Source organism: Panulirus ornatus, chromosome 22 (genome assembly GCF_036320965.1).
Source record: "Panulirus ornatus isolate Po-2019 chromosome 22, ASM3632096v1, whole genome shotgun sequence".
Taxonomy (NCBI): Eukaryota; Metazoa; Arthropoda; class Malacostraca; order Decapoda; family Palinuridae; genus Panulirus; species Panulirus ornatus.
In genome coordinates this window covers 2,093,615-2,109,441 of record NC_092245.1, presented here as the reverse complement: position 1 = coordinate 2,109,441, position 15,827 = coordinate 2,093,615, and the positions used below count along the sequence as shown (strand labels likewise).

The 15,827-nt window shown below is 42.6% G+C and overlaps 1 protein-coding gene across 1 annotated transcript in view; it reads right to left on the bottom strand.

Annotated features, from left to right (window-relative positions):
* LOC139756497 (high-affinity choline transporter 1-like) overlaps window positions 1-15,827 on the bottom strand; it is a 1,116,821-nt gene that overhangs the window by 421,620 nt on the left and 679,374 nt on the right. Inside the window, exon 4 of the mRNA XM_071675940.1 lies at window positions 15,566-15,673. Within this exon, the coding sequence (XP_071532041.1) occupies window positions 15,566-15,673 (108 nt within the window). The remainder of the gene's footprint in view (window positions 1-15,565; window positions 15,674-15,827) is intronic.

The window sequence follows — 15,827 nt, the reverse complement described above, 5'->3', positions numbered from 1 at the left end:
GTGAGAGGGTTAGGGAAAATGATTTGGTAAACAGAGAAGAGGTAGTAAAAGCTTTGCGGAAGATGAAAGCGGGCAAGGCAGCAGGTTTGGATGGTATTGCAGTGGAATTTATTAAAAAAGGTGGTGACTGTATTCTTAACTGGTTGGTGAGGTTATCTAATGTATGTATGACTCATAGTGAGGTGCCTGAGGATTGGCGGAATACTTGCATAGTGCCATTGTACAAAGGCAAAGGGGAAAAATGCGAGTGCTCAAATTACAGAGGTATACGTTTGTTGAGTATTCTTGGGAAATTATATGGGAGGGTATTGACTGAGAGGGTGAAGGCATGTACAGAGCATCAGATTGGGGAAGAGCAGTGTGGTTTCAGAAGTGATAGAGGATGTGTGGATCAGGTGTTTGCTTTGAAGAATGTATGTGAGAAATACTTAGAAAAGCAAATGGATCTGTATGGAGCATTTATGGATCTGGAGAAAGCATATGATAGAGTTGATAGAGATGCTCTGTGGAAGGTATTAAGAATATATGGTGTGGGAGGCAAGTTGTTAGAAGCAGTGAAAAGTTTTTATCGAGGATGTAAGGCATGTGTACGTGTAGGAAGAGAGGAAAGTGATTGGTTCTCAGTGAATGTAGGTTTGTGTGTGATGTCTCCATGGTTGTTTAATTTGTTTATGGATGGGGTTGTTAGGGAGGTTAATGCAAGAGTTTTGGAAAGAGGGGCGAGTATGAAGTCTGTTGTGGATGAGAGAGCTTGGGAAGTGAGTCAGTTGTTGTTCGCTGATGATACATCGCTGGTGGCTGATTCTGGTGAGATACTGCAGAAGCTGGTGACTGAGTTTGGTAAAGTGTGTGAAAGAAGAAAGCCGAGAGTAAATGAGATTAAGAGCAAGGTTATTAGGTACAGTAGGGTTGAGGGACAAGTCAAGTGGGAGGTAAGTTTGAATGGAGAAAAACTGGAGGATTTGAAGTGTTTTAGCTATCTGGAAGTGGATTTGGTAGCGGATGGAACCATGGAAGCGGAAGTGAATTATAGGGAGGGGGAGGGGGCGAAAGTTCTGGGAGCGCTGAAGAATGCGTGGAAGTCGAGAACATTATCTCGGAAAGCAAAAATGGGTATGTTTGAAGGAATAGCGGTTCCAACAATGTTATATGGTTGCGAGGTGTGGGCTACGGATAGAGTTGTGCGCAAGAGGGTGGATGTGCTGGAAATGAGATGTTTGAGGACAATATGTGGTGTGAGGTGGTTTGATCGAGTAAGTAATAATAGGGTAAGAGAGATGTGTAGTAATAAAAAGAGTGTGGTTGAGAGAGCAGAAGTGAGTGTTTTGAAATGGTTTGGACACATGGAGAGAATGAGTGCGGAAAGATTGACCAAGAGAATATATGTGTCAGAGGTGGAGGGAACGAAGAGATGTGGGAGACCAAATTGGAGGTGGAAAGATGGAGTGAAAAAGATTTTGAGTGATCGGGGCCTGAACATGCAGGAGGGTGAAAGACGTGCAAGGAATAGAGGGAATTGGAACGATGTGGTATACCGGGGTCGACGTGCTGTCAATGGATTGAACCAGGGCATGTGAAGCGTCTGGGGTAAACCATGTAAAGTTGTGTGGGGCCTGGATGTGGAAAGGGAGCTGTGGTTTCGGTGCATTATTACATGACAGCTAGAGACTGAATGTGAACGAAAGTGGCCTTTGTTGTCTTTTCCTAGCGCTACCTCGCGCACATTTGGGGGGAGGGGGTGGTTATTTTCATGTGTGGCGGGGTGGCGATGGGAATGAATAAAGGCAGACAGTATGAATTATGTGCATGTGTATATATGTATATGTCTGTGTGCATATATATGTATACGTTGAGATGCATAGGTATGTATATGTGTATGTGTGGACGTGCATGTATATACATGTGTATGCGGGTGGGTTGTTCCATTCTTTCGTCTGTTTTCTTGCGCTACCTCGCTAACGCGGGAGACAGCGACAAAGCAAAATAAAATAAATAATATATATATATATATATATATATATATATATATATATATATATATATATATATATGAATATACTGCATATGAACGCGCACTTCCATATAAAATAAAATCCTCCAAAACCAGGATCGAACCCAGGACCCCTGGTTATGTGAGCCTATGGGAAATGACCAGTGGAAACCCCGTTGCGGCAAGTCGCCCCCTGTATACCACACCAGTCCAGTTCACCCTTTCCCGAGCATATCTTACACCAACTTGCATGTTCTGGCCGGGAATACTCAAAATCCTTCATGTATAATGCACAGAATCCAGATCCCACCCATCCAAGGCCAAGTCCCACACACGTTTCAAGGTTTACCTTGACGGCTTCGTACACCCTGGTTCAGTCGAATAACAGCACGTCGCCCTGTGTATACCACATCGCTCTATCCCATGTAGGACTCACACCCTCTGTACTATTCAGGCCCATATCAGTCAAAGTGTATCTTATCTCATCCTCCACTTCCTCAGATTCCTAGTTAAGCTCCCTCTACTTCTGACACTTATATCCCTTTTAGGTAGCCTCTCCTCGCTCATCTTATACATATGCAAAGGAATTCAAACAGCAACAGACCATCACATCCCTTCGAGGCTGCTTGTAATAGTGGGGGATATTAGAAACTCATAGATTATTGAGGTAAAAGTAGACAAGCATAAAGATGATTCAAATATATATACCTGCAAAGCGTTATCGTACCTACTTAGGCAGCAATACTATTAGTCGCGCACTTAACGCGAAATAACTATTAAGTGTGCTCCTGAACGTATCATTAGTATTGCTTTAAACCACTAATTGGCAAGTCATTCAATATTTGACAATCCTGTGAAAGAAAACGTACTCCTCGTTTGAAGTAAAACGTTTGCCCAAGAGCTTGTACCCATTACTCGAGTGAAATCAAACAAATCAAGTCTTAAGTACATTGTTAGATCAAGATTAGCAAAGCCTTTAATAAGCTTGACTACTTGTATGAAATCATCTCTCAACCTTCTCTTTTCTAAATTAAACAGATTCAAGTCTTTTAGTCGGATCTCACAGGATTTGTTTCTCAGTCCGGGATCACAATATTCAAGATGGGGACGCACCAGTGAATCAAAGAGAGTAAGAATGATTTCCCTAGACAGATTCCAAAGCCCAACATATGGATCCAAGACTTGTTCGCTCTTTTTCTTCCCTGAGGCATGTTGCCATGCAACTACTTCGAGGTAAAGGATAGCGTTAAGATAGCTAGTAGGTGACAGTGTGGGAAAAGTTATGGGATAAAGGTGTGGGGAGAGCTAGGATGTCATGCTGTGGGAACGGCTGTGGAATGATGGTGTGGGGAGAGCTAGTGGGTGATAGTAAGGAAAGAGTCGTGGGATAATACGAAAGAGAGAGACATGCTGTTTGCAACAGGCCAATGGGTCCTTGCAAGGCTGTTTATGCTAGCTGAAACGATCAGATATACAGGGTTTGGTTTGAGGAAAAGGTAAAAGCGAGATGACTTATGGAGAACTGCCTTTGAAACCTCTTAACTACGGACGCTCAGATAGCACCAGTCGTGGACTTTAAGCAAGGCACTCGTACATCTATTTTGTACACGCACTTCAGGCGTTGCTTTCAACTGTTCATTACAAATGCCAACAATCCTCTCGGTGAATTTGTATTTTGCCTCATTCGAAGTAAAACTCTTATCCACGAGTCTGTATCCATTACAACGGGACTGATCTAATCTTAACTAGCTGCTTGGGAGACGACCTAAAGATATTGATAAATTTGTAACCCTTATTAAACTGCCTTTTAACTTACTTTTCCTAAGCTAGATAAGGTTATTAAAATGACTTTCAAAGACTAAGTTTCCGAGTTTGGGGGAGTAGACAGCGAAAGACAAATGAAAAAAAAAAGAAATATATAGGTTTGTAGACCTGACTCTTTAAGGCTGAGAGGTTGAGGTAATGAGAAAGACGAATATAGGAAGAAAATTCCAAAGCTTAATTGTTCGAGGGAAGGAGAAGGTATCATAACGGCCTGTTCTCGAGTGGCCGGTCTCCATACAGAAACTATAAGAAACAGTAGCCGGTCACGTGCTTGGTTGCGAGGACACGTGCAGACACTTCATAAGAGCAGCGGCCAAAAATGGTACGTTCCTGCAGGACAGGAGGAGGGCAACAGCATTGCGGTGTACAAGAAGGAATTGTTGAAGAGATGCGATGCCAGAAGAGATATGGGGACGGAAGGCTTTGGTTATACCCTCACTGACAAAGATGTGTATGTAATACTATAAACTAAGGGGGATAAAACTCCCGTTTCTATGTTGTAGCTGCTCACAAGAAAGACAATTACACCATCTATACGGGCAAAACTAAGCAGAGTCTTTATGATGGTGACAAAAAAGTATATCGTATTTATGAGGATTAGTTGCCTAGACGTCTATTCGAATGCCCTACCCACGTTGATTAGAATTCTGCTTACCATTTTTTACACTTCTATGAACTAGCCTTCTTGGTACTAAGGTATCGAAGAGTATTTCACACAAGTTTCCCCAATACCGGAGTCATCAAAACCACATTTTTACAATGAGTTACGACCCTCTGCCATTACCCGAGTTACGACCCTTAGCTATCACCCGAGTTACGACGCTCTGCCATCATCCGAGTTATGACCCTCTGCAATAACCCCGATCACCAGATTACTCTGTGGAAACTTCGATTGTAAATGGACTTATCCAGAAATCACAACTTCCACAGACCGTTAACAGTGACATTGCGGTGAATTCCTCTGCCTCCTACTGCCTCGCCAAGTTTCCCAAAATTCGTGTGGCAACCTTGAAAAACGCAAGGCCTCTGTGGCTCTAATCTTCACTGATTTCACTCCAATTTCTGCCCTAATGAACTATAACACAATCATCACTAAACCATTTCCACTGGACTGCGATTAAGCCTCACTCCATATCTTGCAGACATCAACAGAACGCAACGAGGTTGTGTGCTTCCGAGAGGTAATTTCCACCTTTCAGTCCCTCACCTGACAGGTGCCACTGGGTACGAAGATGAGACCTTTATGTTTCCTGATCCTCATAAACGATACCCTAATGGATGGACCTGCTTGATGAATGTATGATGACAACATCCCTCCCGACTTCACAACCCTCCAGAACACCCTTAATGACTTCTGGAGTTGCGCCAACGCCAACTTCATCACCAACTAAATGAAGACTATAGTTACGCCCTGGAGTCTCGCCTCCAGTTACGTTCGAGGGTAAACTTGCCGTCTCCAGGGTGTTCAGTCCACCAAGCTTCTCGGTGCCGTACTAGATAAGATAAACTGGAATGAGCAGACCAGCACCATTTTCAAGTCCTCCGGTCATCATCTCTACATTTTCCGACTGTCTAAAAGACACTTGGACTCTCTTTACCTGAATCTAAGACCGTCAACGCAACATTCATCTTCCCCCCCTATCCACCAGCTAACAGGGGCTTCTACAAGAGATAAAGAACAGAGCATGCAACATAGTCCTCGGTCCCTCTTACATCACTTATCAAGAGGCACAAAAGACGCTGGCAATCCTAACTATCCAACCATTACCTGAACCTCAGCCGAGAGTTCGGAAAGAAGTTACTGCACCCGTCTCGCCAATTTCACCTCCTGCCGCCAGAAGTCTTTAGTCCCGTAGTCGCAGTTTCTCATCACAGCTACATTTAACCCATCCAAACTCCTAACTCCTATTGTTCTTAGGTGCATATGTTATACATAGACTGTGTTTTCGTTATCAAGAGCATAAGCAGTGTAAGTACTCCACCATAAATGCTTATGTGATAAGAGCGATCTCTCTCCTCGTCCTGGACCTCTACCAATCAAGAACTAGCCCGAGTTGCTCAGGTCCTTATCAATAATGGTTATTCAAACAGGGAAATCTGGGCCTCTATTCGCAAGAGCCTGGAGAGATGGAACCAAGGAAACCACACAATACAACCATGGAGATCGATGCCCCCAGATCAGACAGTGCGCCCGACTCCATCCACCTTTACTTCAAGGCACTTCAATTCCTCTTTTTACAGGTTGGATGAACGTGTGATCAAGAAAAGCCTGAGGCATACCAAACAACGACCAGAAAATTTATTCTATTATCTATAACCAAAGAAAACATCACATCTCTTGCTTAAAAACAATCCAGCACCAAGGCCAGCACCTTTCCAGGGGAGTCATGTCATATACGAATTCCAGTGCCCTTCATGCGGACTGCACGCCCCGTTCGTCATATATATGCATGATCACCACTAAATTGTCCCGACGTCTTTCGCGTCATTTATAGAGCGGGAGGCACATATAGGGAAGGAATGTAAACGATTGGAGTTGTATAAGAGAAAGTGAGATGAGGTCAAGAGGAAGGTGCAGGGGTTGAGAAAGAGGTCAACGAGAGTGGAAGGAAGGAGGTAAATAATGTGGGAAAGACAAAAGATGGGAACATCAGTGAATGGGGCAAAAGGGGAATTGATAAAAGGTAGTGATGAAGTAAAGAGGAGACAGTGTTTTTGAAAGGCTGTTAAATGTGTTTGGTGATAGACAGGCAGATGTCGGGGTGTTATGCGAAGTGAGAGAGTCATGGAGACTGGTTTGATGAAGAAAGAAGAGGTGAAGAAAGCCTTCCGTAAGATGAAATGTGGCAAGGCGGCAGGAGTGGATGGTAGTGATGTCGAAAATATCATGCTGTGCTGTTGATTGGCTGATAAGGATATTCAATGTCCGCAACGTTTAGTGCAAATGTATAAACGCAGGGAGGATAAAGGTGAGTGTTCATACTACTGGGATGCAAGCTTGATGATTATACCTGGTAAGTTGTATGGGAGGGTACTGATTGAAAGGGTGAAGGCATGTACACCGCATCATTTTTGAGGGGAGCAGTTTAGTTTCAGAAATGGTAGAGGATGTGAGGATCAGGGGTTTGCTGTAAAGAATGTGTGTGAGAAATACTCAGAAAAACTGATGGATTTGCAAGTGACATTTATGGATCTGGAGACGGCATATGATGGAATTGATAGAGATGCCTTGTGTAAAAGAATATAGGGTGTGGGAGAAGAGCTGCCAGAAGCAGTGAGAAGTTTTTATCAAGGTGAAGGCATGTGTACGAGTAGGAAGAGAGGAGAGTAAATGGTTTCAAGTCAAGGCTGGGCCGCGGCAGAGCTGTATGATGTTACAATGGTTGTTCAATTTGTTTATGGATGGTGTGCTGAAGGAAGTACATGTCAGTGTCTTGAGAGAGGGGCGAGTATACAGTTTGTGAGGGATGAGAGACTCTACGAATCGTAGAGTCTCTCATTGTTGTTTGTTGACGGTACAGCACTGGTGGGGGATTCGAGTGAGAAACTGCAGAAGTTGGGGATTCAGTCTGGAAGTGTGTGGGCAAGGAAAAAGTTGAAAGTAAATGTGAATAAAAACAAGGTTGTTAAATACAGTAGGGATGAAGGGCAGGTTAGTTGGGGTGCGAGTTTGAAAGGACAAATAATGGAGGAAATTAACTATTTTAGATATCTGGGAGTGGGCATTGCAGCGATTGGAAGTATGGAACAAAGTGAGTAATGGGGTGGGGGTGGGGGGGTAAAGGTTCTGGGAGCACTGAAGAATGTGCGGAAAGAGAACGTTATCTGGGAGTGCAAAATAAAGTATGTTTGAAGGAATAATAGTCCCAACAATAGCAAATGGATGCAAGGTATAGGATATATACAAGGTAGTGCGGAGGAAGGGATGGATATTTTGGGAATGAAATGTTTGAGGACAATATGTAGAGTGAGGTGGTTTGATCAAGAAAATAATGAAAGGATAAAAGAGATATATGGTAATAAAGAGTGTGGTTGAGAGAGCCGAAGAGGGTGTACTGTAATGGTTTGGATATATGCAGAAAATAGGTCAGGAGAGGTTGACAGAGAGGATATATTTGTCAGGATTGAAGTAAAAAGGAGAACGGGTAAACCAAATTGGAAATGGAGGGATGGAATAAAATGATTTTGAGCGACTGGAGCCTAAACATGCAGGCGTGCAAGGGACAGAGTGAATTGGAATGGAGTAGTATACCAGGATCGACCCGCTGTCACTGGACTGAACCAAGACATATGAAGCGTCTGTGGGAAACCATGGTGAGGTATGTGGGGCTTGGACGTGGACAGAAAATGGTGGTTTCGCTGCATTACACATGACAGCTAGAGAATGGATGTGTGGATCAGGTGTATGCTTTGAAGAATGCATGCGAGAAATAGTTAGAAAAACAGATAGACTTATAGGTAGCATTTATGGATCTGGAGATGGCATATGATAGAGTTGATAAAGATGCTCTCTGGAAAGTGTTAAGAGTTATTGGTGTGGGAAGTAAGTTGCTAGAAGCAGTGAAATGTTTTTATCGAGGGTGTAAGGCATATGTACGAGTAAGAAGAGAGGAAAGTGCTTGGTTTTCAGTGAATGTCAGTTTGCGGCAGGGGTGTGTGATGTCTCCATGGTTGTTTAAATTGTTTATGGATGGAGTTGTTAGGGAGATGAATGCAAGAGTTTTGGATAGAGGGGCAAGTATGCAGTCTGTTGTGGATGAGAGGGCTTGGGAAGCGAGTCAGTTGTTGTTCGCTGATGGTATTTATAATACTCAATCGCCATCTCCCGCTTAGCGAGGCAGCGCAAGAAAATAGACGAAAGGATGGCCCAACCCACCTACATACACAATGCATATACATAAACGCCCATACAGGCACATATACACACATACATTTCAACGTATACCTACATATACATACACAGACATATCCACATGTACATATTCATACTTGCTGCCTTCATCCATTCTCGTCGCCAGCCCCACACACATGAAATAGCACATCCACCCACCCCCGTACGCGCGCGCGAGGTAGTGCCAGGAAAAGACAAAAAAAGGCCACATTCGTTCACACTCAGTCTCTAGCTGTAATGTTTAATGCACCGAAACCACACCTCCCTTTCCACATCCAGGCCCCACAAAACTTTCCATAGTCTACCCCAGACACTTCACATGCCATGGTTCAATCCACTGACAGCACGTCAAACCCGGTATACCACATAGTTCCAATTTATTCTATTCCTTGCATGCCCTCCTGTATGTTCAGGCCGCGATCGCTCAAAATCCTTTTCACTCCATCCTTCCACCTCCAATTTGGTCTCCCGCTTCCCCTCGTTCCCTCCACCTCTGACACATATATCCTCTTTGTCAATCTTCCTCATTCATTCTCACAACCACACTTTTTATTACCACACATCTCTCTTACCCTTTCATTACTTACTCGATCAAACCACCTCACACCACATATTGTCCTCAAACATCTCATTTCCAACACGTCCAACCTCCTTCTCACAACCCTATCTATAACCCATGCCTCGCAACCATATAACATTGTTGGAACCACTATTCCTTCAAATATACCCATTTTTGCTCTCCGAGATAACGTTCTCGCCTTCCACACATTCTTCAACGCTCCCAGAACCTTCGTCCCTCCCCCACCCTGTGACTCACTTCCACTTCCATGGTTCCATCCGCTGCTAAATCCACGACAAGAAATTTTAAACACTTCACTTCCTCCAATTTTTCTCCATTCAAACGTACCTCCCAGTGAACTTTTTCCTCAACCCTATTGAACCTACTAACCTTGGTCTTATTCACATTTACACTCAGATTTCTTCTTTCACACACTTTACCAAACTCAGTGACCAAGTTCTGTAGTTTCTCACATGAATCAGCCATTAGCCCTGTATCATCAGCGAACAACAACTGACTTACATCCCAAGCCCTCTCATCTACAACAGACTGCATACTTGCCCCTCTCTCCAAAACCCTTGCATTCACCTCCCTAACCACCCCATCCAAAAACAAATTAAACAACCATGGAGACATCACGCGCCCCTGCCGCAAACCGACATTCGCTGGGAACCAATCACTTTCTTCTCTTCCTACTCGTACACATCCCTTTGGATAGGGGAGAAAGAATACTTCCCACGTATTCCCTCTGGGTTGCTGGAAATCCTCCCCTCCCGTCTTTAATTTTCCAAAAGAAGGAACAGAGAAAGGGGCCAAGTGAGGATATTCCTTCTAAAGCTCAGTCCTTTGTTCTTAATGCTACCTCGCTAACGCAGGAAATGGCGAATATGTAATATATATATATATATATATATATATATATATATATATATATATATATATATATATATATATATATATATATATTTTTTTTTTTTTTTTTGCTTTGTCGCTGTCTCCCGCGTTTGCGAGGTAGCGCAAGGAAACAGACGAAAGAAATGGCCCAACCCACCCCCATACACATGTATATACATACGTCCACACACGCAAATATACATACCTACACAGCTTTCCATGGTTTACCCCAGACGCTTCACATGCCTTGATTCAATCCACTGACAGCACGTCAACCCCGGTATACCACATCGCTCCAATTCACTCTATTCCTTGCCCTCCTTTCACCCTCCTGCATGTTCAGGCCCCGATCACACAAAATCTTTTTCACTCCATCTTTCCACCTCCAATTTGGTCTCCCTCTTCTCCTCGTTCCCTCCACCTCCGACACATATATCCTCTTGGTCAATCTTTCCTCACTCATTCTCTCCATGTGACCAAACGATTTCAAAACACCCTCTTCTGCTCTCTCAACCACGCTCTTTTTATTTCCACACATCTCTCTCACCCTTACGTTACTTACTCGATCAAACCACCTCACACCACACATTGTCCTCAAACATCTCATTTCCAGCACATCCATCCTCCTGCGCACAACTCTATCCATAGTCCACGCCTCGCAACCATACAACATTGTTGGAACCACTATTCCTTCAAACATACCCATTCTTGCTTTCCGAGATAATGTTCTCGACTTCCACACATTCTTCAAGGCTCCCAGAATTTTCGCCCCCTCCCCCACCCTATGATCCACTTCCGCTTCCATGTTTCCATCCGCTGCCAGATCCACTCCCAGATATCTAAAACACTTCACTTCCTCCAGTTTTTCTCCATTCAAACTCACCTCCCAATTGACTTGACCCTCAACCCTACTGTACCTAATAACCTTGCTCTTATTCACATTTACTCTTAACTTTCTTCTTTCACACACTTTACCAAACTCAGTCACAAGCTTCTGCAGTTTCTCACATGAATCAGCCACCAGCGCTGTATCATCAGCGAACAACAACTGACTCACTTCCCAAGCTCTCTCATCCCCAACAGACTTCATACTTGCCCCTCTTTCCAAAACTCTTGCATTCACCTCCCTAACAACCCCATCCATAAACAAATTAAACAACCATGGAGACATCACACACCCCTGCCGCAAACCTACATTCACTGAGAACCAATCACTTTCCTCTCTTCCTACACGTACACATGCCTTACATCCTCGATAAAAACTTTTCACTGCTTCTAACAACTTGCCTCGCACACCACATATTCTTAATACCTTCCACAGAGCATCTCTATGAACTCTATCATATGCCTTCTCCAGATCCATAAATGCTACATACAATTCCATTTGCTTTTCTAAGTATTTCTCACATACATTCTTCAAAGCAAACACCTGATCCACACATCCTCTACCACTTCTGAAACCACACTGCTCTTCCCCAGTCTGATGCTCTGTACATGCCTTCACCCTCTCAATCAATACCCTTCCATATAATTTGCCAGGAATACTCAACAAACTTATACCTCTGTAATTTGAGCACTCACTCTTATCCCCTTTGCCTTCGTACAATGGCACTATGCACGCATTCCGCCAATCCTCAGGCACCTCACCATGAGTCATACATACATTAAATAACCTTACCAACCAGTCAACAATACAGTTATATATATATATATATATATATATATATATATATATATATATATATATATATATATATATATATATATATATATATATATATTTTTTTTTTTTTTTTTTTTTTTATACTTTGTCGCTGTCTCCCGCGTTTGCGAGGTAGCGCAAGGAAACAGACGAAAGAAATGGCCCAACCCCCCCCCCCCCCATACACATGTACATACACACGTCCACACACGCAAATATACATACCTACACAGCTTTCCATGGTTTACCCCAGACGCTTCACATGCCTTGCTTCAATCCACTGACAGCACGTCAACCCCTGTATACCACATGACTCCAATTCACTCTATTTCTTGCCCTCCTTTCACCCTCCTGCATGTTCAGGCCCCGATCACACAAAATCTTTTTCACTCCATCTTTCCACCTCCAATTTGGTCTCCCTCTTCTCCTCGTTCCCTCCACCTCCGACACATATATCCTCTTGGTCAATCTCTCCTCACTCATTCTCTCCATGTGCCCAAACCATTTCAAAACACCCTCCTCTGCTCTCTCAACCACGCTCTTTTTATTTCCACACATCTCTCTTACCCTTACGTTACTTACTCGATCAAACCACCTCACACCACACATTGTCCTCAAACATCTCATTTCCAGCACATCCATCCTCCTGCGCACATCTCTATCCATAGCCCACGCCTCGCAACCATACAACATTGTTGGAACCACTATTCCCTCAAACATACCCATTTTTGCTTTCCGAGATAATGTTCTCGACTTCCACACATTTTTCAAGGCTCCCAAAATTTTCGCCCCCTCCCCCACCCTATGATCCACTTCCGCTTCCATGGTTCCATCCGCTGACAGATCCACTCCCAGATATCTAAAACACTTCACTTCCTCCAGTTTTTCTCCATTCAAACTCACCTCCCAATTGACTTGACCCTCACCCCTACTGTACCTAATAACCTTGCTCTTATTCACATTTACTCTCAACTTTCTTCTTCCACACACTTTACCAAACTCAGTCACCAGCTTCTGCAGTTTCTCACATGAATCAGCCACCAGCTGATTATATATATATATATATATATATATATATATATATATATATATATATATATATATATATATATTATACTTTTCATACTTGTTTGTCTTTTCCTGCGATAGCTAGGCAGCGCCAGGGACAAAGAGAAGGCAACTCTAGCTGTCATGTGTAATGCATGGCGAAAGCACACCACAATCCCCTCTCCACCACAAGGGCCCAACAGATATATTGAACATACAGTTCACCACCAGGAACAGGGACCTTACTGATAACTGTGTGGTCGACGAAAAGCCAAGAAAGAGTGGACACAATATCGCCAGATTCATTCTAAACTGCCAGCTCGATTTCAAAGAGAAAAATATATATGATGATATGATGGTACCCAATTAAGCACATGATTACATCAGACCGCATCATGAGTCAGGTAGAGGGAATTGGATCAGACTATTAGTCGTGGATACAGCTGAAAAGATATGAGGAGTAATTTCAAAAACGCATAATAGTCATTGAAAGAATTAGTGTCCCTTGAAAGTGAAAAAGAGCCGTGGAAGGGAAGAGAAAGATGGGATAGACGAAAAAAAATAAAGGTAATCTAACTGAACGTATAAGAGGGGCTCACCGGGTATCAAGTGAACATAAGAGTGCGTAGGATGAGAATCAGAACCAGTCAGAAAAACTACAAGTAAAAAACTTTTCCCTGTAAATGAAAAAGAATTTTTAAGAATTCTTTAAATACTTTAAAAGCAAAAATGAGTTAAAGAGGGACATTATTTCCCCATTATCAAATGACAATATCACAGTAACAAGTGGTGATTAAGTAATGGTTGACCTTACACGTATTTCGACCCAGCGGTTATCATCGAAAGTTGTTCTTATGTACCACAATCGCAAACAGTATTTCAGTACACCGAAAATAATAATTGGACATTAAGGATACTTAACGCCACGAAGTTCGTAAATATCCAGGCAAACTGAATGTGAACGAATCGGCTGGTTCAGACAATACCTACACCAGAATACTGATCAAGAAATGTCAGCCGGCAATTAGGTCTTCCAGTCACCAGAATATTCAGGTGAAGTTCATGACGGCTGGAAACTGGCTAACGTTACTTCAGTATTTGATAACAGTGGCAGGATATGAGCTTTGAACAACCGCCTCATCAGCCTCACTTCTGTTCTAGCTAAAGCAATAGAAATAATAATCTATAAAACAACATTATTAGATTTTCAGAAATTGTATTCATAATCATGAATATGGTTTCAGGAACAAAAAATAATCTGTAACGAATGAGAAATTTTGGTCGTGCATATAACAACTAAGATTCCAAAATGTTCCCAGCTGTTTACTTAGACTTTCGTAAAGCCTTCGAAAAAGCACCACACAAAAGACTGGTAAATAATACACTCGTTACCCCATGGTATAGGAGATCGAATCTGTGGGCGGGTAGTGGATAGGCTTTCGTGGCTGAAATACAGTCATATCACATGGGGAAAACACCTCACCAGCTTCACACGAGCTCCACAAGTCTCATTCATGGGAATCATACTTTCCATCATATACATCAACGATCCTGAGACAAGACCCACCAGCTGAACCTCAAAATCTGCCGACGACATAAAATCAGGACAGAGAGGCAACTTAAAGGAAGGCTGCCTCAAACTTCAGAGGGATTTAGATAAGCTGGTCGAGTGGAGACACACGCGACAGATGGATTTCAGTGCAAGCACATAGCAAATGTACGCACATTGGTGACATTTATAACCATGGGTACAAGATACTACTTGATAAACCTCTACGTCAAATTAAAGAAAAAAAAAGGAGTGATTATTAATAAACACCTTAACTATGGTAAAAATCCTTAGCTGCTTACAATGTACACTATAAAAGGAAGGATATAGTGCCCTGGTCTGACGTCATTTAAGAGTAAGCTAATCAGTTCTGGTTAAAAAACCTGGTTAAATACAGAGAGAAACTTGAGCGAAGTCAAAAAACAACAAAATTAACACCCTCAGAAATAAGCCAGACGAGAAAAGACGATGAGGCTTAAAATCATTCTGAAAATATAGCGAAAACCCCAAGGAAACCTGATACAGTTTTCAGATTACTAAATAAATTCGACAACATAGAAGAAAATTTCTTCAACTTTAGAGACTCAATGACCAGATATAATGGTAAGAAGATAGAAAATATGGGAGATATAGTATAAATATTAGCAGTTTTTTCACATCTGGAAAGGTGAATTATTTGAATAAAGTTCTTTCCAAAGTAATAAATGCAAAGACTATAAATACCTTCCTGTCGAGGACAGAGAAATACTTCACTGACGTCTGTTATCAGTTTAAAATTTGTCAGAATCCAAACACTGAATAGATGTCGTCAAACTGGCATGGATTCTCTTTCCCGTCCACACTTTCCTATAAAATTCCCATGACAGTATCTTTCCAAAATATTGCATGGTCATTTTGTTCTCATCTCTTCCTGCTGGCAGTTGAGCCGGAGGGAGAGATGGGTGGGGAGGAGCCTCGTGCATTGTTATCCTATTTTCATCATTATATCTAAATTGGTTTACAATAACCTCGTTAAGGACCATCAGGTCACCTGTTATCTTTCCTTCCCACGTCCTGCGCCGGTAGTAGAACGTGTTAGTCAGTACCCACCACCTCATGCCACTACTTACCCAAGCTAAGGCTTATGGCGTAGCCGAATGGCGCCTGGCACCAGACGAGTCCACTGGCGAAGACTGCCTCTGCTGACCCGTTGATGTATCCGCCGCCAACCCATGTGGCTGAAACGATAAAGAAGACAACTGTACATACCTAATACATGAACAGTTACAAGTTACGCTGCTTTTAACATTAGAGTTACGTGATGAGCCAATATTGTTACATCAGTGGAGTGGAGTGGAATGATGTTGGTACAACGGGAGGATGAAGAATTGC